The 23888-nt window shown below is 32.8% G+C and overlaps 2 protein-coding genes across 3 annotated transcripts; one reads left to right on the top strand and one right to left on the bottom strand.

Moving 5' to 3' along the window:
• The first annotated feature begins 438 nt into the window (after window positions 1-438).
• On the top strand, window positions 439-9349 carry LOC106710008. Of its 2 annotated transcripts, XM_045685348.1 has the most exons (7): window positions 439-723; window positions 2891-2998; window positions 3623-3738; window positions 4496-4558; window positions 6046-6160; window positions 6968-7094; window positions 8131-9349. In XM_045685348.1, the coding sequence occupies exons 1-7, from the start codon at window positions 650-652 to the stop codon at window positions 8761-8763; spliced, it is 1236 nt and encodes a 411-aa protein (XP_045541304.1). In that variant the 5' UTR covers window positions 439-649; the 3' UTR covers window positions 8764-9349. The 2 variants fall into 2 exon arrangements, with proteins under 2 accessions (XP_045541304.1, XP_045541305.1); XM_045685349.1 differs by lacking the exon at window positions 4496-4558 and having other exon boundaries at window positions 8131-9347.
• Window positions 9350-11768: 2419 nt separating this feature from the next.
• LOC106710017 (ATP-dependent RNA helicase abstrakt) lies at window positions 11769-21927 on the bottom strand. Its single transcript, XM_045685313.1, has 12 exons — window positions 21643-21927; window positions 21293-21475; window positions 20319-20486; window positions 19568-19757; window positions 18206-18342; window positions 17159-17256; window positions 15856-16019; window positions 14998-15203; window positions 14093-14209; window positions 13277-13467; window positions 12642-12741; window positions 11769-11903 (listed from the first exon to the last, which is right to left on the bottom strand). The coding sequence occupies exons 1-12, from the start codon at window positions 21860-21862 to the stop codon at window positions 11815-11817; spliced, it is 1863 nt and encodes a 620-aa protein (XP_045541269.1). The 5' UTR covers window positions 21863-21927; the 3' UTR covers window positions 11769-11814.
• Between the last annotated feature and the right edge of the window lie 1961 nt (window positions 21928-23888).

The raw sequence follows: 23888 nt of genomic DNA on the forward strand, positions 1-23888 counted from the left end.
GTTAGTTTGTTAGTTTTATTATTATTTATTGCAGAGCCAACTAAATTATTTAGAAAAAATTGATACGCTATCAAAAAGAATTTTACCAGGCGTATTTTATGGAATCAATAAACCAGACATTTTTGTTAAGTCTCGTAATAAAACACTGATCTATTTCCTTGTTTTCTAGTTTTTAAGCCGGACAGTGTTAGCAATAAATCCCTGAAGACTTTAAAATCAATGCTGTGCTTTAAATGCATACCTTTTTAACAAATTTTGGTTTTTATTTCTTTCTATAAAAAAATCACAATTTAAAATAATTGCACTTATGATATTGTTAATACCCTATACAAGATTTCCAACTAGCGAATAAAATAATTAGGTCAATCGACTCATTTCAAATCGATGAAGCAACCCAGTGTTGCCATTTCGTATTTTAATACGCAATTACATCACCATTTCATGGCAGTGGCACGCATTTAAGACTTCGACTTTTCGTGACAGCATGTCATTTTCGACATTTGATTGATAATTTTCCAAAGATCCATCAAATTAGTTTGTTTGAAAGTTAGTTTAGGCGCTAAACTATAGTATTTTAATATTTCAAAGTATAAACAAGGATGTGATATATCGGACTCCATATTTGGAGGTCGCGGTTCTAGGCACCACAATGACGGCACAAAAGTGTGTAGTTGAAGGCTGTAATTTAGAGTATGATGTGGTTTGCAGCTTTTCATTTTACAAGTAAGTGTTTTATTTCAATCTAATCACTTTAATCAATGTATTTCGTAAGTAGGTTAAAACCGACGCCTCCATTGCATCCATCCTCTGACCTCCACGGCTAAAGTAAGCGCCAAATCAGCGTTATTTATGGTATCTCGAATTATGTTCATAGTGTATGTTTACATTACATTCTACCATTAAAACTCATAGTTACATGAATTACAATAAGAAATTGTAAGAAAACCTCTAAGACTTTGCATATTAACTCTCTATTATTCAATATTCATAAAATACGTAATATAATTGAATACATTAATTCATAGATTTTACTCTTTTTCTGCTATTAATTGCAGTACTACTTGAATAATATTAATTTTAATTACAATCCATCAAAATAATATTGATAAAAGTTAAAATTATAAATGTTATTCCTTATTAAACTATTAAATAACTTACATGAAAAACATATCACTAAAAAGTATATATTTACAGAACTCTCATTCTTATAATCATCTAACTTTAGTGATGGGTACTCAAATAAAATTGATGTCCAGATCAGCTCACGGTTCATATATGTGAAGCAGGACAATAATCAGTTCAGCTCAATTTTCTGCTTAGAGTTATGATTGGTGTTTTGAGCCGCAAACTGTGAATCAGCAGGCACCTTGTGGCCTATTCACATAGATACAGTACAACCGAATGAGTAGTGAACTGCCAAATTAGTTGTTGAGCTACTACTCAGTGGTTCAAGTCTATTTGACCTGAATTTGAACCAATACAGAGCTGATTAACACATATCTACCTAACACATAAATATAAGTACAGACCCATAGTTTTTTAACTCCAATACAACATAAGGTTTCACGGTACTGAAACATTAACTCTATTGGGAAAACAAAGTATAATTAATCTTACTAGTATTACAAACTAGCTTTTACCCGCGACTCCGTCCGCGTGGAATAGAAAACGGGGTAAAAATTATCCTATGTCTTACCTGCCCACCAATTTTCAGTCAAATCGATTCAGCCGTTCTTGAGTTATAAATAGTGTAACTAACACGACTTTCTGACTATATATATAGATACAATTGTTTAGATGGATGGATGTTTGTTAGAAGTTGTCTCTTGAACAGTTCAATTATTGTTAAAATTAAATACAAATAACTAATGCTTTGATAGAAATTGGACTCAATTATATGGAATTTTCATCAAGCTTTTCTTTTATTCCATGATGACGATACAAAATAACGCTTGTTATTTAAATAAGTAGATGAAATAGTTATATTCTAGTTATAAACACTATTAATAATTCTTCTTATACACTGTAGAAAACTTGGCATGCGGTCAAAAATGCATTCTGCATTATTTAATGTAGGTTCAGAACAATATTATAGAGTTGATGAACAATTATTGTCTTTAAAATTATGTATTAATTTCTCTCCCAAGTAGGAATGGCAACAAATAGTCTGCCATAAAAAATAAACCGAAATATTAGTAGGGTTTATAAAACCTTATTTGCTTACCCATGTCACTAACATATGTCACCTGGGGATAGTGTAGTGTAAGAATTTTTCAAATTGAATCAGTTATTTCATAGCCTATTTAATGCAAACATTCAAATCTTTATAATATTAGTAAAGCTAACTGGCTACAAGACTTAATTTCCGGATGCTTAATTTGATTCCTCTTTCCCTTCTCACCCTTTTTCTTATTAGGAAAGGATGAGAAGGGGAAGTGGATTTGGCGGAAGAGGGAACGCGTAGGAAGGAAAAATATCCTCTTTCTGTGCTACCCTTCCCCGTTGAGTAAAGGTAGGCAACGCATCTGCATTTTCATTTGCTATGGGCAACTGTAGTCTCACTATTTCGGCGATTCCAGGTGGCCGTTTGCTTGTTTGCCACCTTTTGATATTAAAAAAAAGACTTAATTATATGTAAGGGAAAAAATAGCAATAATTACATGGGCAGTCAGAAGTGATAGTGGTAATGAGTGTTTGATTAATACCTGAATACCCCATAAGGATGTTTTTTGTATGTATAAGTGTTTATGTATGGGAGTTTTTATGTATGTCAACTTCATTGTAATATCCTGTTATTCTTACAAGTCTTATAGACGTACACTTACTCGATTTTTTTTGGTTTTTTTAAATAACAAATGTAGTAGTTTTGTTAATATGTTTTGCTTGTTAGTGTGAACACATCATCGGAGGGAGAAGGGCCGAGGCAAGAATGGATCGAAGGGGCCATGCAGGAGGAGAGCGAGTGTCTTTGGAGACACGTCAGCCTTCAACTATGCGGGTAATTATGTTTATGCAGTTACAGGAATAATATGGATACCTTAAACAGTAGTGGAAAAGGGAAGCAATGTTATTTAGCCAAAACAGGTTGAACTTCCATGTCAAGCTTGTTTTCAGTTCCTAGTTTATATACTAGTAATACTGTTGTGATCAGTAGAGAGGGTTCAGTGGCACAGTGGTTAAACATCAGACTTGTAACCTTAAGGTTTGAGTTCAATACCCGAAGTGATGTTATGGTGAAGGAAAACTTTGTGATGTACATATATGTAAAGAAATTTACTGTTGAAGAGTGTCTTTAGGCCAGGGGACTTGAGACCTTATTTAGGGCAAGCTCGAAACCCTCCGTTACAAGACTGTACGGATGAGAGACACCGCAAGAGAAAGTCATTCTGCTTTTTGTCTGATGTATGTTTGCTGGAGGCCTAATTTTAGTCCACTGTCCCTTCCCATCATTTTCTTATAAGAAAGGATTGGGAAGGGGAAGTGGATTTGACGGAACAGAAGACGCATAGGAAGGGGATGTATTCTTTATCTATGCGTCCACTACTCTGTCAAAGGTAGACAACACATCTGCATTTGTGGATGTCTCCGAGTCTCTTGTTATCTCAACCTTATATCTTAATAGGTACCATTTCGAGATGGATGCCCAAGGTTTATGGATCGACTCTCCGATGTTACCAGAGTTACTGACACCTCAAGAGCAAGCAGCACCATTGGTACAGTCAGCCAGCGATAAGAAAGGTAATTATGTCTCTTACCCTGTCTTCACTTATATATCATAACATGCTTTTGGTAGTTTTACTGTTAATCACTTCTGTTGGTGGCTCAGGGGTTAAGCACTTGACTTGCAATCTGCAAGTCATGGGTTCGAATCCCGCTATGTATTATTTTTAGATTTACATGTGTACTTTTATCTGAAGTTCTTACTGTGAAGGAAAACGTCGTGATGCTGCACATACCTGAGAAGAAATTCAATGATATGTGTGAAGTCAACCCGCCACTTGACTGTGGTTGACTATGACATAGTCGTCTCTAACTTAGGGTAGACTCTGAGACCCTCAGTGGGGATATATTATTCTTTTGGTAGTCGCTAAGTGGTAAAGAGGCTTAACTGATGAATTTAGTCGGTTAATTTTTACTTAAACCGTTAGCTTTCACAAAGTTATGTTTTCAATGCATTAAAATATTCTAGGTATATTAATTTAAGAACATTTTTGTTATGTTGCGTATCTTAAGATGTTTCTAGATTGCGCTTTTATAATTTTAAACAAAATCCCCGTAAGATTTTTGTAGTAATAGAGTCCGTATGCGTTAAATTGATATAGTTATCACTGAAAAACATCGGTTAAAACGACATATAGGGTGATAAAGATTAATAAACAATGTATTAGATTATCGGTTATTAAGAATTTGTTGGTATCGATGTCGTTGTAACCGGTTTTGGTAAAGTAGCAACACCCTGTATAAGGCAGTGGCGAGTGACGGGCTCTTGTTGCAGGGCCGGCGTCTGCGGGAGGCTTCCACGCTATATACGAACAGTTCATACGCGGCCCGCCCAAAGGTAACCGCTATCTTATACAGGGTGATCACATTATTATAATACATCTTTATCTTACTAATATTATAAATGCGAATGTTTGGATGGATCGATGGATGATACTAAATATAAAAAATGATCTATTAATTTTAAATATAAAGTTTCTAGGTTACATTTTAATTGTAAAGATCGTCTAATGCGGTTAGTCTCCAATAGTTAGTTAAGTTAAATTAACTGATTTTGTTTACATTTTAACCATAACTGAGTTCTCGTGTTATTTTATCTTTAGATGTATGAAATTCAAGTTACAATGATCCATATATAACCATAATGTTAGTTATTTTTAAAATACGTATCGTAACTTTTTTTTGTGACTGAGTCGTCACTGTTTGCCTTGAGGAGGCATTTACAGCTTCACCGGGCTTGAGGTGGCCGTGCGTAGGCGCTTAGCCTAAACCTCGTTTAAGAGTAACTAGGCTCGAGGGCTCCCTCAGGAGCCTCGGCTCGGGCTGTTACTTAATTATTATTACCAGATTGGATAGGGTATCGTAGCGACTAACTGTGTATTTCTGAGACCAATTTAAAACTATATTGTTATCCCTGTTTTGTAAAAGATAATGACAGGGATGACCGATATGTTTTAAATGGGGATTTCGGTCTCAGAAATCCACAGTTAAACGGACTGAACACCATAAATCAATATAGAAGATAAAGGGAAGGTTAAATATTCTCATTTTGTGCGTCTCCTCCTTCGTCTATTGAGGGTAGACAACGCATCTGTAATTGCAAATGTCTATGGGCAGCGGTCGCTTCGCCATTTCGGCGAATTCATGTGGCCGCTTGCTCGTTTGCCAACTTGTAATATTAAAAAAAAAAACAGATTTCAAGTGGAAGTAAATCATCGTTTCGTATGAGTATGCGTGTTAGAGGACTGAATTTAAGTCCCAATTCTTTTCTCACCTTTTTTATAAAGATGGAAAGGGGATGTGAGTTTAGTGAAGGAGTCGCATAGGAGGAGGTAATATCCCTCTGTGTATGTCCTATTCTCCGTCAATTAAAAGTAGGTAAAGCATCTGCAATACGGGTCGTTTCGCTTTTCGCAGCGAAACGAAGTGGCGTCTTAGTCGTATGTCATCTTATAATATATCGATGGGTCCTATATATATGGGCCAAAGGAACAAATTGATGATATACTTTTTTATATTAAAATCTACCTCTTAGTTTAGTTAATAACATGCACTAAACACAAATACACATTTACATGTGTTAATGTTATTTTTTTGCTAAAGTAAAAAGTCCTATGTGGTCTATTTTCATATATGATTGAAACTTTGAGAGCGTCTCCTGTAAAGTTGTCAATTTGTACATTGACCTTTATATATAGGGGCCATCAATATAATAATACTTATTATTACAACTGAATATGACCTATCAATTCAATGTCGTTATAACCGGGTTTTTTCTTTGTATTTTTATGTATATTTTATATTTTTCTTCATGTATCGTCCTAGCTGCTGATATAATCCGTATGGAGCACAACTACAGCGTGGATCCACCGAAGAAGGAGCCACCAGAGAACATAACAAGACTCAATGTGAGACAACTGGTCGATACATTGGGTTATCTGTGAGTATATGTTATAATATAATAAATTACCCGATTACATTATTACTAAATAGTAAATAATAAAAATAAATTATGTAAAAAATAAATAGCACTAGTAAATATAAATACAGTCAAAACCGTTTATGGCGACATCGTTTAGAACAACATACCGGTTAAATTGACCAAAATCAAAGGTCCTGGCTGAATGTTATATACATATCTTTCCTATTAATACCTATCACCGGTTGTTACAACTATCGGTTTTTACGACTCAATATGAGTAGTCCCTTCAATATCGTTATAACAGATTTTGACTGTATATCAAAATCTATTCTAACTTCTAATGAATGAACTACAAAAAAAAAGTGTTAAAAATAGTGTCAAAAAATGAATTACCTTAAGTAAGTGAATTGTTATTTATATTACGGAAATAAAGATTTCTTAAATCTTAAATTTTACACAGTTAAAGAATTTAATTTCCTTCCCACTTAGGAGGAAATATCGTACAGCAAACTGTCTAGAACTATTCAAAAAGATTGCATAATGCTATGACAATTCAACCTGATAAATCACCGTAGTTAGGAAGTGACACTCTAAATGGGGGGGCGGTTCAGAAAATATCACATATAAGGAGTAAATTCAATTAATAATATAGAAAATTTCAACATTACTTTGTAATAAAGTACTTGTGATTTTAGATAAAGTGGGGAGGGGTAGTCTAAAATGTCATCATTTATTACTAGAGAGGGGATGGTCAAAAAAACTAAAAACACATGATTTATGAACCACCCCTAAGTCTAGTTCTAAATTGTCAAATACTCTTTTCAGATCTTTAAAGAACCTTCAAAGAAAACAACTCTGGGTTGTGAAGGTGGAATCAGACAAGACGGAAGCCTCCATAACACAATCGGAGCAGGTCATCACCAAGATGACGGATACCAAGCAGGTCATTGAGGTAAATATCACCGATTATGACACTCTGGGAACATAATTGACACCTCACACTTCAAGTATGGTTCCATCGTACGGAATTGACATACATCCAATCTTACATAAAACATATAGTCTAGTTGGAACGAAGTTCCTTATCGCGCGTTGTGAAAGGGGGCTAGACGGAAAAAATTCTTAAGAAAAGTTGTCACGACACTTTTTGCTATAGTAAGTATGTTAACGACGAATGAGCGCTACTTCACCATGGCAACGACGTGACAATATATAACGAAAATTCATAGAAATAAAATGTACTTCTTGTGAAGACTTAAGTTTTTTATTCATAGAATAAACATTGGTTCCTTCACTAATTAATAGAAAGGAACTTCGTTCCATCCGGGTGTCCCAACACACCTCTCAAGTTTATTTCAATAAGGAACAGATGGGGAAAAAGAATTTAGTAAGGGAGGTTAGAAAAGAGACATGTTTTCTTCCATCTATTCTTTCTTCTGTCAAATAAGGGTAGGGAAGTACTACTTTTTTAGTATCACTATAAAGTAAATTAATTTTTGACTATTCATAATTCAATTTTGTCAAAACAAATTTATATTAATATTAATAATTCGTTTTTATAATTGAACTAGCTTTTGCTTTCGACTACGTCCGTGCCGAATTAAAAAAAAAACCAAAATGAGTAATTTATGTGGTCTTCCAGACTATGTTTTATATCTGTGACAAATGTCATCAAGATCTGTTGAGATGTTCCGGAGATATCTTCAAACATACATCCATCCATTTAAACATTCATAATCTTACTAATATTATAAATACGAATGTTTAAATGGATAGACGGATGGATGTATGTTTGTTTGAAGATATCTCCAAAACGTCTCAACAGATCTCGATGACATTTGTCACAGATGTAGAACATAGTCTGAAAGAACACATAGACTACTAAGTAAGTTTTTTTTTTAACTTCCGCCCGGAGAGAGTCGCAGGCAAAAACTAGTGTATTTTATTAGTAACATATATATATAGTAATATTATATATAAAATTTCAGATATTACCAAACACATCGACCACAACAGAACCTATAGAGAACCAAAGCGAAGTCCTTCATATAATTGATGACGCTAATGTATCAGATAATTTTATATACGAAATTGCCGAGGAACAAGAAATAACAATGGAGGAGGTCAAAGAAATACCTATTTCACAAAATCCTGAATGGAGAGTGAATATTTTACCCGAAGAATCTAAGCCGAAGTATGCTTATATAAAACATTGCAATTCAGGAAAAAAGAAAAGACATTTTACAGCAGATATGAACGAAATAACATTACAAGGTGATTTCGAAAATTACTACATCTTACCGGATGTTGATCCATCGGTTGGAGTTGAAATAACAACAAGTTATGATCCGGAGAATTATATTGTAGAAGAATATGAACATCTCGTGCTAGAGAACAGACCTAGGAAGAGGTCTAAAGAAGATAGCGTTAAGAGAAAGAAAAAGAAGTTGCAATCTGTCAGAGATCAAGTTAAACAGATACAGATTAAGACGGAAATGGGTGATTGGTCGATCGAAAATAGTTACGATCAAGATAATTCCGATGATTACGATGATAAAAAAGCATCAGCTAGAGTTAGACGAAAAAATAAAAAATATCTCGGCTACGATTTTGTCACTTAACCGTTGAATTTTTGAAGATTTTTTTCCCATATCGGTATAAGATTTGTGACAAAACATTAATTTGGTACCTATTTCTTCTATAGTGACGTCAAATGTCATACATGGCGGCCATTTTGTGTTCATTTTATTAGTTAATTCAGTGAAAATTATAAGAAATAGTGAAATAAAGGGGACGGTGATAAGTTATGTGAAAAAAAAAGTGTTTTCATCAGAAATAATTAACAAAATTCAAGGTTCGGGATTGAAAATAATCTCCGCTGATATAAAATAGTGTTGTGTTTTGTGAAGAAGTTAACATAAAATTTGGATAAACCGGCTTCATATCAATGGTAAGTGACCAATAAATTCAAAACCGTTCACTTAATTAACATAATTCATTAGCCCCCTTTTTATGTCACAAGATCCTTGTCAGACTAGCTATTTTGTCATGTGATTATGTCTGCAGCCACACTAGGCCAGATTTATTTTACTATAATTTAGGTACCAAGTTATTTATATGTTTTGTCTACAGGTTTGATCTAGTTGCACTTTCCTATTCTACTGTAGGTTTACTTCTTTCTTTTTTTTGAGATATAAAATAATGGATTTTTTAAATAAGGTACTTGATTTTATTTGAGAAGTTTCTTTTTAAATGTTCCGAGTAATTTCAATTTGTTTGTGGCTGAATTTTTCATAGTTATTACTTTAATGTAATATTAATTGTAAAGTTTTTCATTTAAATAATAATTTCGGAGTTATTATATTTGCAGTAAAAAAATATATATACAACAAATTATTAATATTATTAAAAACTAAAAGGCAATCAAAATTAAAATATATAAAAAAATGGTACAATTTTGTAACAATTCATTTTTGGTGCTGGCACCAAATTTTTAATGACATATTTTTTTTAACACAAGCATAAAATTCAGTTCAGTAATTATTGAATTTATCAAAAACAATCTTATCTGTTCTCAGTAAAATTTTCAGTAAATATAATATATCTCTTAGAATAATCTCTCGTCAAAAGTACATTATAGAAATTATAGGAAAAAAAAATTTTTTTTTTTTTGGAATTTATGAAAAAAAAATTCTGTTAATTTCGTAATTTTCCTAAATCATTTAGCATGTAATAAAGTAATTTTTAAATAATATCATGAAAAAAAACCTGTAAAATGAAATCTTATACCATATGTTAATTCAAACATGTGACTATTACTGGAATTAAATACACAAATACAACGTATAATAGCAGTGTCTTCGCTATTTTGGCGAATTCAGGAGTCAACCAGCTCATAAAATATAAAAAAAACTATTATAAAATGTTCCAGTATTAGAAATATTTATATTATCACCGCATATTTTAATAAAAATGATAAAATCTTGAAAAAAAAATAATGGGTATGTATCTTAAATCCCACTTATGGAGATATTTGAATGGGGTCATGTGCCTATTAGCCCACTTATGGGAATTTAAAATGCACTTTATCAATCTTCCCCGACAACCTCTAAAAGTAAACTATCAAATTTTTTGTCAAAAATTTCCTTTAAATTTGTCAGCAACTAATTTGATAGTTTATAAAAAAAATTATAAATTGTGTTTATATAAAAAGATGTAGATGTATTTTTTTTGTTGTTACGGAGCTTTGCAAGATAAGAATTGAACCCAATTATGGGATATGTGGGCAGTTTATACCACACTTGGTAATGAAGCACTCAGTAACACAGTTGAACCTAGATAAAGCGAGAAACAATTATGAGTGAGTCATCCGGTCCTGATAAACCTCCATCGGGAGAAATTCGGAATAAAAAAACCTTAATAAGCGAGAAAGGTATCACAGTCTCTCGCTTATCCAGGGTTAAATTTAATATGGTTATTTAATTAATATAATTTTTCTGTCGAATTAATAAACTATGAAATATAACTAAAAGTTCTGTCAACTTTTTTAACAAGGATTTTTTTAAACTTGTGATGTAATGTTTTTGTAATTGCTTAATTTAGTAAATTTAATGGTTACTAAAAGAGCCTTAAATGTACATTTGTATGGACATCATACATTAATGGACTACAAATTAATGACTGAGTGTATAGCTTGACCAGAAATATATCTGTCTAAAAAGAGCCGGTATTTAATGTTAATTAGCTACAGTCGTATCTGCATAAACGAGAAACCTCTATGAGCGAGAGTCGGAGCGAGAAACTTTGGTTAGAGAGAAACTTCTATAAGGGAGAAATCGCGGTTCTCTAGACTCTGGATAATTCAGGTTCGACTGTATTATATATTGTTCATTTCGTTGCTATAAATAAATAAATTGAATTATTTTTAATGAAATTTCTGTTGGTATTTAACGATTTTAAAAGAAATTTGTAACTGAAATATTAATATCAGGTAGGTTTCTTAGTAAATCTCCGCTAAGGGACTGACTGAAGTTCAGATTAGTCTCCACTGATTGTGTATTTATGTCTTGCAAAGTTTCCTTTAGTATCCGGGTTTCGGAATCATGTAATATATAAATAATTAAATAAAAAAAGTTAATTATATTTAGGTATTTGATCATTTGTGTTTTTTTAAGCTCTTCACACATTGTTCGGTTTACTATTATATTTAAGATATATAAATAAATAAATGAAAAGAAAAAAAAAACATTTTAAGTTAATTTTTGTTGTTTTTTATTTAAAAAAATATTTCCTTACCTCCGGCTTAACATTTAGGAACATATTGTCTCGTATAAAAGGTGATGGAGTGAGTTAATGTTTTTCAACAGTGGAAATCCGCAGTTGTATAAAAAATACGAGATATTAGTTTTTTTTTACTTCCTGAGACATTTTAATTGGATTTCTAGATAATATCTAACAATTTTTTTATTTATTATAAGACAACAACAAGCGGTCAACTGATTTCGCTAAAATGGCGAAATTTTTCCTTATAAAACATCTACAAAAAGTGCAGATGCGATACCTAATTAGTAAACAGAGGATGGGTACATAATGAGAATATTTCCCATACGTCCCCTCCTTTGGGTGAGAGGGGAAAGGATTGGAACACTATTTTACAATAATGCATAATTTTATTAATAATCTGCTGCAGTATTCGCGAGATAATCTCGTCTGCCGATGTTTGAAGCTTGCTTGTTCTGTACAGCCTCCAGTTTGGGACATTCTGAAATAAAAAAAAACCAATGTAATATACATAGAAATGCAGACAAACCTCTATAAGCGAGAAACTTTGATCAGAGAGAAACCTTTAAGCGGCACATTGGATACTCGTTTATCCGGTTTCAACTGTACCTAGAATACAGTGGAACCTGGATAAGTAAGAGTCATAGTTAGGTCCACACGAACAACCTCCTTAAGCTAGAAACTTTGGTTGGAGAAAAGTTGGACTCTCGCTTATAAAAATTTGAAAATATGTGAAGACGATTTTTAAATGTGTATGTTTTATACTAAACTAGCTTTTACCCGCGACTCCGTCCGCGCGGAATAAAAAAAATGCACACAAGATAAAAAAAGTTCCTATGTCCGTCTCCTAGTTCTAAGCTACCTCCCCATCAATTTTCAACTAAATCAGTTCGACCTATCTTGAGTTATAAATAGTGTAACTAACACCACTTTCTGACTATATATATAGAAGATTTATCAACAAACGTCGTCAAGTGACTAAGAATAATGCTATAAATCCTTTTTTAGAATATAGATGTCGCTATAAAATCTAACTAATAATATAAATGTGAATGTTTAGATGTATGTTTGTTTAAATATATCTCATTGGAACGACTCAACAGATTGTGATGAAATTTGTCACAGATGTAGAACATAGTTTGGAAGATAAGTTACTTATTAAGTTTTTTAAACACTACGTGGACAAAGTCGCAGGCGACAGCTAGCATGATATAAATACCTGTAATCCTGTGGCCCAGCCCTCCGCAGTATGAACATCCCTGACCATCAGCAATTGGTACATCCGGCTCACCGATCATATCCAACAAGAATGATGGTACCTTTAACAAAAATAATAAGTAAAAATGTTAAATACATCAATTATTAATTTACTGCTTGCAGGATATATTTTTATTTATCAATTTTTAATACCAACTGTCAATCTGATCTTAAATTAAAACAAATAATAGTAATTATATAATTGCTATTAAAATTCTACAGGCGCTGACTATAATTACTCCACTCCAAAATTAATACAAAATCACTAGGTTTTTAATTGCTATTAAACTTACACAGGCGGCGACACTATTAGAGATGTGTAATTGCTATTTAAATTTCACAGGCGGTGACACTATTTGAGAGAGATGTGTCATTGCTATTTAAATTTCACAGGCAGTGACACTATTTAAGAGAAATGTGTCATTGCTATTTAAATTTCACAGGCGGTGACACTATTAGTGATATGTGTCAATAATATTTAAATTTCACAGGCGGTGACACTATTAGAGAGAAATGTGCCATTGCTATTTAAATTACACAGGCGTTTTAATAGATCATTTCTAAATAATTCTAGACATATCAAAACATTTCTATTACCTTTTGTCCTGCTTCTCGCAGTAGATGTACGAGATCTCTCAGTACACTGTCATCAGCGGCGCGGCCGAGCAATGTGGTGGCGACACCTTCTCCGCCCGCACGTCCAGTACGTCCTATACGATGTACGTAGTTCTCAATGTCCTCCGGCATGTCGTAGTTTATCACGTGCTGGATGTTCGCGAAGTCAAGACCTGAGTAATAGTGTGGGTTTTTAATTATAGATGGCGTTGTTTTCATTTTTTGATGTGAAACATCTATAGGATCACTTGTAAACCGAATCGTTGGGTTGGCGACGCTTGCCGTGGCGACAGGTCGCCAAGCTATACTGAGGTATACATATATATATTTTATATGTATACCTCAGTATAGCTATATGTGTTTAGTTTAATAATATTGAATATTACTATTATTATTATTATTCCACATATTTATTAATTTTCTGATTTAAACATTTTTCTTAATATTATAAATATTATAATTACTATCATTACTATCATTATCATTGCCATTGCCATTGTCATTATTATTATTATTTATTTAATTATAATATTTAATATTTTATGCATATTACTTGTACACACACGATGTTTCACATATGCCAGGCGTCCCATGACGGCTCACAAGTTTTTTTTTATTTATTTAAAGTGAGGTAGAAATAGATCTGATATTTATGACTATTTTCAAGTAAAATTACAAGTTATTTAACAGTTTCAAGTTGAATTCGATGAAATTGTTAAGTTTTTTTTACTAGTAGGTTATATTTGAGAAATACTGTTTGAATAATAATTTTTACATATGGTAATACTATTATCATACCTTTACTGGCAACATCTGTAGCAACCAGGACGTCTTTCTCCCCACGTCTGAATGCTTCCACAGCACGAGATCTCTCTTCCTGATCCTTGCCTCCATGAATGGCCACCGCTTCAACACCTATAAATTAACTTTTATTTTACCTGTAAATTATCATCTAGAAATAAAATCTAGTTATAAATATAGTCTATGACACTCAATGATAATGTAGCTTTCTAATAGTAAAATAGTTTTTGTAAACGCTTTAGTAGTTTTTTAGTTTATTTGTTACATTTAACTGGTTACAAATTAAAAATGTTTAGATGTTTATTTGAAGGTATCTCCGGAACGGTTCAACGGATCTTGTTGAAATTTATCACATGTGCTATTTATTAAGTTTTTTTTTTAATTATCACAAACGGAGTCAGGGACGACAGCTTGTACACATAAGACGTTAGATGAAATTCTAAACAAAATAGTGAAAAAGAACTAGTTCAAATCTCATTCGTTATTATTGTTTTTTCATTACTTAATTTTTTTTTTCGTTTTCGAGTAAATCATAAAATAAAATTTAAGTTTATTTTGAAATCTTTATTTTATAATTTAGACAATAGATGGCATCTATTTATTATCTATTAAAGCCTCAGTTCATCTGGATTTTTAGTCTTTTTTTTAGGTAATATTAATTTATAAGTTATAAAGAAAGTGACCTAAATTATATTATCTTAATTTGTACTTAATATTATAAAGAAGTGATCTGTTTGTTTGTAACAAATAAACTCAAAAACTACTGAATAAAATAGAAAAATTCTTTCACTGTGAGAAAGCTACACTATCTCCGGCGGACATAGGCTATATTTATAAACTAAATAAGCTAGATTTTTATCTTAAATTCTGTACACAATAAATCACTGACATCTGATTAGTACCTTTCAGTAATAAGTATTCATGAATGGCGTCAACATCTTGTTTCCTCTCCGCGAAGACCAGCACTGGAGGTGGAGTCTTCTGCAGACACTGCAGCAGATGTACAGTCCTGGCTTCAGCCTTCACAGGCTCCAACTCCTGGCGCACATTCAGTGAAGCAGCACCAGCTCTCCCTACGTTCACCGTCACAGGCTTCACCAGAGCTGATCTGATGATTAAATAATCACGAGATGTTTTTTTTTTAGCATTTTTTTGACCCCCTCTCTGGTGATATATGGTGTTTGGTGTTTTTGAGATCAAAGTATTAAATTAAATTTTCTTTATCAGTCAAAAAATTCCATTTTTAGACACGCCCCGCGATTTTTTTGTGATTTTTTTCAGAAATTCTTTCGGGTCTCGTGTGATCAATGGACGATCCCTACTGGACAGGCTATAAGGCATGATATTTTGTGCCCATTTGATTTTCGCCATTTCAAGGTTGAGATTTTTAATTAACATGAAAAGGCGCTTTTAAGTCGAAATGAAGCGTTAGCCTGCACCAATCTTTCTGGAAATCCTTATAAAATTAGAAAGATGGATAAATGGATGGATATTTGAAGATATCTCCAGGAAGGCTCGATGGATTTTTATGAAATTTGGCACAGACGTAAAACATAGTCTGGAAGAACACATAGGCTATTTATTTTTTTAATTCCGCGCAGACGGAGTCGCTACCGACAACTAGTGATTTATAATAATTGTTATCGTTACAGTGTATCACTGTACTAAAAAAAAATCAACCAAATTCAAGCAATTTTAACGTTATAAAAAGTTTGAAGTTACATCGAATGACGTTATAAAAAGTTTAGATATTTTATTACCTAGCAAAGTTCTGAATCTTCCTAGGCATAGTCGCACTGAAGAGTAACGTCTGCCTTTGACCAGCAAAATACGAGAATATAGTTCTGACATCCTCTTCGAAGCCCATATCTATCATACGATCAGCTTCATCCATACATAAGTAACGACACACGTTGAGACGAACCTGATATGAGAGATAGACATACACTGAAAGAGGGAGATAGCATTCTCCTTTTTTTTTTGGTGTCGATGGTGAAATCTTATTAATCACAGCATATTTTTGATTAATTCTTTGTGTTATAAAAAGCCCTATATTTAAAACACACTTTATGCTATATATTTTCAAGCTATTTAACTTAGGGAGTGAGTAAATTGATAGGATTGTAATGCGAGAAAGGGACAAAAACTGCAAGCCAATAGCAGTAAAGATGGTTGCCATGGTAACGGTAATTCTCAACCAATGACAAAGGCCTTCGTTGTCATTAGAGCATTTTATTTTTGACATTTGCAATTGAAAGATTTACTGTGTAACAAAAATTAAAGAGAACAGCTAATTCAAAGATATGTGTGAAATTACTAACCGTCGATTTCTGAGACGAAAATCTCCGTTTAAAACATATTTTTATCTCTGTTTTGTCAAAAATAATAACAGGGATGACGATATGTTTTATACAGAGATTTTAGTCTCACAAACCAACGGTATTTACAATAGACTCCGAGCTCCCAGAGTGGAGAGAACCCTAATTAGATATAAATGGATAAAGTCATTGCTTACAAATAACAGCTTTTGCTTTATTAATTAAAAGTTACTGACTTTCATCTATATTATTCAAATTCCCACCACAGTTAAACTACAAACAACAGTGTCAAAATGGCGCAAATCGAATAGGCACAAAATACCACTATTCATAGCCTCTCCATTCATAGAGGTCAGATTGGGACATAAATTCTGATGACACAGAAATGAAACTTTGTAATTTTAACATTATTAGATGTCAACAACAACATCTGTTGCAGGAATTGTCCTCACTCAGTGAAATAACACGACCTTACAGAAGACTAATTGTAGTCTTCTATCCCTTTCCACCCTTTTCTTATAAAAGAAAGGAATAGGAATAGGGTGGGGATTTGTCAGAGAAGGGAACGCATAGTAAAGAGAAATATCCTATTTCTGAGCGTCTCATCCTCTGTCTTTTAAAGGTAGGCAATGCATCTGTAATTAAAGATGTTTATGGGCATCTGTCACTTCGCTATTTCAGCGAATCAGATCGCTAGTTTGTCATCTTATGCTGTAAAAAAACATGTATAAAGTTAAAAACTTACCATCTTCTTATCTAACATGTCCATTAGACGTCCAGGTGTTGCCACCATTATGTGAACACCTCTTTGTACAACTTCCATACATTCTGACACTGCCACACCTATCAAATATGGATCAAATTAAAAAAAAACTATTATAATAGTCTTCTTAATCAAAAGAATTAAAAAAAGTTAAGTATTCGTCAAGACGATTCAAATGAGTCCAAACTCGAGTTTGTGTGATTTAATAGCGAAGTTCCTATGACCAACTTCCAGTTCCATCATCAGATCATCACCATGTCATCATAAAATTGTATTATCACACAATTTACACATGTATACAACATTTCACATCAATCAGTAAACGGGAAGTTGATCTTCATTTGTAAGGTTTGACAAATAACGAATTTTTAAATTTAAGTCAAATATGTTTCAGCTAAGAGTGTATGTGGTTCAGGGGTTAAGCACTTGACTTGCAACCTGTAGATCATGGGTTCAAATCCCGTCATGTACCAATGTGCTTTTCGATTTACAAATGTAAATTTGATGAAAACATTGTTATGTAATTCAAAGATATGTGTGAAGTCAATCCGCACTATGCCAGAATTGACTATAACCTAGTCATTTCTAAATTAGGGTAGACTCTGAGACAATCAGTAGGGATGTATACTGAGCCGATAGATTGAAACCACACAAAAGAAAAAGCTTATTTTTAGACAAAGGATTTAAAAAAAAGTCTCAGTAAGAGAGGCGCTACTATCGCGGTTAGTTCTGTCAACATAGACAACCATAGAAAATGACATAAAGTAAAAAAAAACAACATAACAGCTAAGTACGATAAAATCCTTGTGACAGTTTTTTGACATTGACAGGGGAACACTGTCAGAATTTAGTTTAACTTATGCCCCAATTCATCAAAGCAGTTAAATCCCACAGTACATATAACGTAAAAAAATGACTTTCCTAGAAATATCTAAATTTTAGCAAGTTATAAAGTTAAAAACAAAACGCATTACTGTATTCAGAACAAAGTATAAAAAAAACAATCACAAATTCATAACTTCTGCTTACCCCCAATAGCTAAACAACTTCGTATTTCAGGGTTGCCACACAACTTGATATGTCTGACAAAATGTTGGATGATATCAAATGTTTGTTTTGCAAGTTCACGTGATGGACAAATAATTAGACCATATGGTCCTTCATTTCTGAAAACAAGTAGGTTATGAAAAACTAGTTTTCCTGAGAATACTTAAAAAAAACTTGAGAGGTGTGTTGGGACACCCGGATGGAACGAAGTTCCTTTCAATTAATAAGTGAAGGAACCAATGTTTATTCTATGAATAAAAAACTTAAGTCTTCACAAGAAGTACATTTTATTTCTATGAATTTTCGTTATATATTGTCACGTGGTTGCCATGGTGAAGTAGCGCTCATTCGTCGTTAACATACTTACTATAGCAAAAAATGTCGTGACAATTTTTCGTAAGAATTTTTTCCGTCTAGCCCCCTTTCACAACGCGCGATAAGGAACTTCGTTCCAAAAATCTAGTAATAAATATAGACTATGTCACTCAAAGATAGTGTCACTTTCCAACAGTGAAAAAAATTTTCATATATGTTCAGTAGTTTTTGTGTTCAAAACAAACAAATATTGATTCCAAAAAAAAAAATGCTTTTTTATGACACTCTTTGGAAGAATACCAAACAAATTACACCACATTCGTCAAAATCTGTTCAGTCATTTAAGATATAGGGTGTTACAATAAAATTGGCATTACAATATTTAATTAGTCGGGCAAAAACAAGAAACTTATGTTCTACTAGCTGGCGACCGCGACTCTGTCTGCGCGGAATTAAAAAATAAAACATTAGTCTATGTGTTCTTCCAGACTATGTTCTACATCTGTGACAAATCTCATCAAGATGTGTTAAACAGTTCCGGAGATATCTTCATACAAACATCCATCTAAACATTCGCATTTATAATATTAGTAAGATTTGAAATCTATACAAATAAATATAAATCTAAACAATATGGAAAAAAATATATCATATATCGTATACATGATGTTTATTACATCATACAAAATAAATGTGAATGTTTAGATGTATGTTTGTTAGAAGATATCTCCGGAACAACTCAACGGATCTTGATGTAATTTGTCACAGTTGTAGAACATAGTCTGATAAGCCACATAAGACTACAAATTAAGTTTTTTTTTTTAATTTCGCGTGAACGGAATCGCGGGAAACAGCTAGTTACTTATAAGTATAAAAAAAATTATCTATCTGTCTTCAATACTGCATATGTTCCAGGTAATCTCCGGAACGAGTGAACCAATTTTGACAGGACTTTGACGAGAAAGTAGCTGATGAACTTGGGCATGTTATAAGCTATTTTTTTTACAAACTATAACTGATATTACTCACCTTATAAATGGCATTTTGATTTCTTGTTCCAAACAAAACATTATAATAGGAAGTATGAAGACTAAAGTCTTTCCGGAGCCAGTGAAAGCAATGCCTATCATATCTCTGCCGCTGAGAACAGCTGGTATACCTTGAACTTGTATGGGTGTAGGTTTTTTTATACCCTTCTCTTCAAGTCCTCTTAGGATACCTGTAAAAATAATAAAAATAACTAAAATACTAATCTTTTTGTTGTAATTTATACAATTCAAAGAACTTATGTCGAAAAATTGTACATCAAATTGCGTATTATCAGTTCACAGACATATTTTAACATAGTACTCCGTTCTGTACACAATTTGCTGTTAGTTTATAATGTACTGAGATTATAAACTGTCAAAGTTCACAATCAACCACCACTATATTACAATATTTTTTACACTATGCAACTATGCAAGGTATGCTGGTATGCAAGGTATGCTATGCAAGGTATGCTTACTGATCAAACTAATATTATAAATGCCAATGTTTAGATGTATGTTTGTTTGAAGGTATCTCCGGAACGGCTCAACAGATCTTGATGAAATTAGGCAAAAATGTAGAACATAGTCTGGAAGAACAAATAGATTACTAAGTTTCGTTTTAATTACGCGAGAACTTATTCTAATAGAAGGCCAAAAGTGTGTCCAGTTATTTGTCTAGTCAAATTATAAACTTGAAGTTATCCCGACATTTGCTTACTTCAAATCTAAAGTCTATATGAAAACATTACCTTTAGGAAACTTCATATGCTGAAATGTCCTAATAGGAGGAGGTACATCCTCCCCTTCCACTAATATCCTAAGTTGTTGTCTGATCAGATCATTCTTCTCCGGAGGTCTATCTAATACAGAACGAGGTGGTCTCCATGATGTCTTTATTGGGTCCTCATATTGAATACCTAAACAAAGAACAAGTCTAATGATAATATTAAATAATTTACATACAAGAAAATAAAATAATGGTATATACAGTCAAACCTGGATAAGCAAGAAAACTGTATTAATAAGACTGTCCGGTACCAAAGTACTACCTCTATAAGCGAAAAACTTGGGTCAGAAAGAAACCACTATAAATTAGAAAAATAATACTGTCAGTTGGACTCTCGCTTAACCAGGTTTGACTGTACAACATTGTATTACAGTGGTAATAATAAAATTTAAAAATTGATGGTATTTTTTCTAATGATTCACTCTTTAAATAAAATTAAGCAGCAAATCTCATCACAAGTGAATTTGACGGAGAACGGGATGCATAGGAAAGGAAAATATTCTCTTTCAGTACAGTCCTCTGTCGATTAAAGATAGGCAACGCATCTGCAGTTGCGGATGTCTATGGGCAGTGATCGCTTTGCTATTTCTGCGAATCAGGTGGCAGCTTGTTAGTATACCCCTTATAATATTTAAAAAAAAAATACATTCAAACCTGAATAAGCGAGGGTCTGACGGATATTTTTCTTGCTTATAGAGGCTTCTCACTTATCCAGATTCAATTTATTAATATGCTTTTTATTCATTCTTTAAATGCAAACAAAGCACAGACAAATTTAATACAAGTGCTCCTTCAATCTACAATTACAGTAGTTGTCAGATATCTTTGGGGCTCTTAACTTCACATTACTGCGCAAAACACAGTTTTAGGAATCACCACGGTGTAGCAGGATGCCGGCAGATCTTGGGTCGCTAAGATATTTAAAAAGAACTATACCTTTGGCCAGTTCAGCAACACCCATCAAAGCCTTGCTTTGAGCAACACTTTCTAATATGTGCTGTTCCTCTCTTGCTTGTCGTTCAGCTGCAGATAGCGCTCTAGCCTCCGCTAGCCTCTTCAACTCGCTATGCTGGTCCAAAAGCGAGACATTGTATCTACGACCCCATTCCTCTTGAGATGCTGGAATTTATTATATAAATTGATTTTTAATTTAGAAGGTAAAAAAAGGGCTTACTGTCATACTCAATGTTTTAGGTAGTCCCTTAGCTATGAATCGTATAAATAATACAATAAATAATTTCTTTGGGAATATTTAAATTACTCATATTTTTTTTACAAATAGCTACCTTCATCGTCCAAATCATTGTCACTAGAGCTCTTTGTTTCCGCGGCGGCCTCCGCAGCGACTTGTCCAAGCCGGCCAAGTTTTAATAACTTCTGTTTCTTACGTTCTTTTACCGGAACATAAGGTACATAATTATCAATCTCTTCCTCAGATTCTGAAGACTTTTCATCGCGCCTGTAACGTTTTACAGGAGGAGCAACGTCAGCTTTTTCTTCTGACATTTTAAACGATTTATTTATATGTTAATTTTCATGTTTTATCTTATTTACAAGCAAATAAATACAAATGTTTCATATGTTCTTTGAAAAATCGTGAGTTGATTATTTGACAGTGACATTGGCAGATAATATCAAATAGTAGAAAAAAAAGTATAGAATCGAATATAAAGACTGAGTTCGGTGCTTGAGCCGAGCTTTGAAACTTTTATGTTTAGATTATTATAAACTAGCGACCCGCCCCGGCTTCGCACGGGTGCAATGTAAAATATACCTACTACAGAATAAATGCACAATTTATTTAAGGTACTTAAATGGATAAGGATTAATGCTGTATTGTTTAAAATCACTTCGTAAAAGAATAAAAATGGTTATGCTGGGTTATCCCTAAGAGATAGACATATACCATCGCGGACTTTTTTGTTGAACTTTTTAAGGTGAACAATACTGTAGTACATTATTTTGGTCTATCTCGTAGGGTTCAGCCAGCGTTTGCAATATAAGCGCAAAAAAACGTGCTTATTTACGACATCACATTAGAAAACTTTAAATTTATCAGTGTTTCTCTACTATATTATGCATTTATTATACATACAAACCTTTCTTAAGAATCACTCTATCTATTAAAAAAAACCGCGTCAAAATCCGTTGCGTAGTTTTAAAGATCTAAGCATACATACGGACATACAGCGAAAGCGACTTTGTTATAAACTATGTATTGATTTACATTATAAAATTACTTTCTATGCATTTCTATAAATTTACAGTATAAAATTACTTTCTATGCATTTCTATAAAATGTGTTATGTAACTCGTTTTTCTGGAAGAAATCTAACAGAATATTATGGTTTCAAAAGTTGTGATCATTTGTATTAAACCTATTCTTTTCGTTGTGCAAAAACACGACACTGAAACATCTAAGTTTCCATGGGTTAGTCAGGGATATTTTGTTAACTTTTTATTTGCAAACAATGGTTCATACTAATTTATACTATTTTGTAGAATATGCAAAGAGAAAAGGCTAATGAAAGTATTCTTTTTTTACATTGATGAAGGGTATAAGGTTGTTCATATAAAGCTGTAGAATGGCATCAGTTGATCGGGGCCAGATTTAACTAATTTTATCGTTGTTGACTTCGTAATTTAAATAAGTAATAGGATTGCTACAAAAACTTTTTTACAACACCAAACTAGATAAAAAAATTAATCAATTAATTTCATCAATTACCAAACGATTGGCATTTTGTCAATGTCAAACCAAAATATGCAAGTGACACGTAATTCTCAATAATTTAATTTGTTTTTTGTGTGTTTCCCAATGTGAAAATTCACGAAAATTTCGCTTAAAACTGTTAAATTATAAAACACGGAAATGTCCGATAGAGGCTTTGGTGATCAGGCTTCAAGGAATGTTGTGAAAAATCCACTATTGTCTACCGCCGTGATTGGTGTCTCTTTAGAAGATTTGACGCATAATGCAGTCCTATTACCCGCCGTTCCGAACCAAGAACTGATCACAAGACAAGGTGAGTTCTATTTTAATCATAGTATGGTGTGTAAAAATGTTTAACCTTGACCTAAGCACGGGAACATTCTTAGAAAAAAAAAAATGTTTTCTTTTCATAGTACAACTGTCAGTTTTCGCGAAATTGTCGATTATCGCGTAGTTTCGTAATTAATCTCGACATATAATGATTTTCGCGTCGATAAAATATCTTTTGGATATCTTTTCACGTGGGTGACTTGTGTATTTTTATTCAATTAACTAAATTATCCAATATTTATATTGGTTGTTGCCAATCATTTGGAATGTCGTCATTTTTATATAAGACATGTAAAAACGCACCATTTAAGAATGGATTCGTCCCTGAATTTAACATTACGAAAAATTTCAGTTATAATATAGGACAACTGTTTGACAAAATATTAGTAAGTAACTAGAAGTTTAAATTAATTCTCATAATGATGTTAATTAATTCAGTTAATAGATTTTTCCCACTAAACCTCATTTCAATCAAATATCTAAATTGAG

The sequence above is a fragment of the Papilio machaon genome, chromosome 29 (genome assembly GCF_912999745.1).
Source record: "Papilio machaon chromosome 29, ilPapMach1.1, whole genome shotgun sequence".
In the NCBI taxonomy this organism is placed as follows: domain Eukaryota; kingdom Metazoa; phylum Arthropoda; class Insecta; order Lepidoptera; family Papilionidae; genus Papilio; species Papilio machaon.

What these genes read in the sequence shown, in the direction of transcription:
- LOC106710008 (XM_045685348.1), top strand. Translation starts at nt 650, where the DNA reads ATGACGGCACAAAAGTGTGTAGTTGAAGGCTGTAATTTAGAGTATGAT. An exon ending in GTCAGCCAGCGATAAGAAAG is followed by an intron (nt 3,739 to 4,495) that starts GTAATTATGTCT and finishes CTCTTGTTGCAG; the next exon opens with GGCCGGCGTCTGCGGGAGGC. An exon ending in GTCGATACATTGGGTTATCT is followed by an intron (nt 6,161 to 6,967) that starts GTGAGTATATGT and finishes TACTCTTTTCAG; the next exon opens with ATCTTTAAAGAACCTTCAAA.
- LOC106710017 (XM_045685313.1), bottom strand. Translation starts at nt 21,862, where the DNA reads ATGTCAGAAGAAAAAGCTGACGTTGCTCCTCCTGTAAAACGTTACAGG. An exon ending in GCATATGAAGTTTCCTAAAG is followed by an intron (nt 19,758 to 20,318) that starts GTAATGTTTTCA and finishes TTATTTTTACAG; the next exon opens with GTATCCTAAGAGGACTTGAA. An exon ending in GCTGGGCCACAGGATTACAG is followed by an intron (nt 11,904 to 12,641) that starts GTATTTATATCA and finishes TTTTTATTTCAG; the next exon opens with AATGTCCCAAACTGGAGGCT.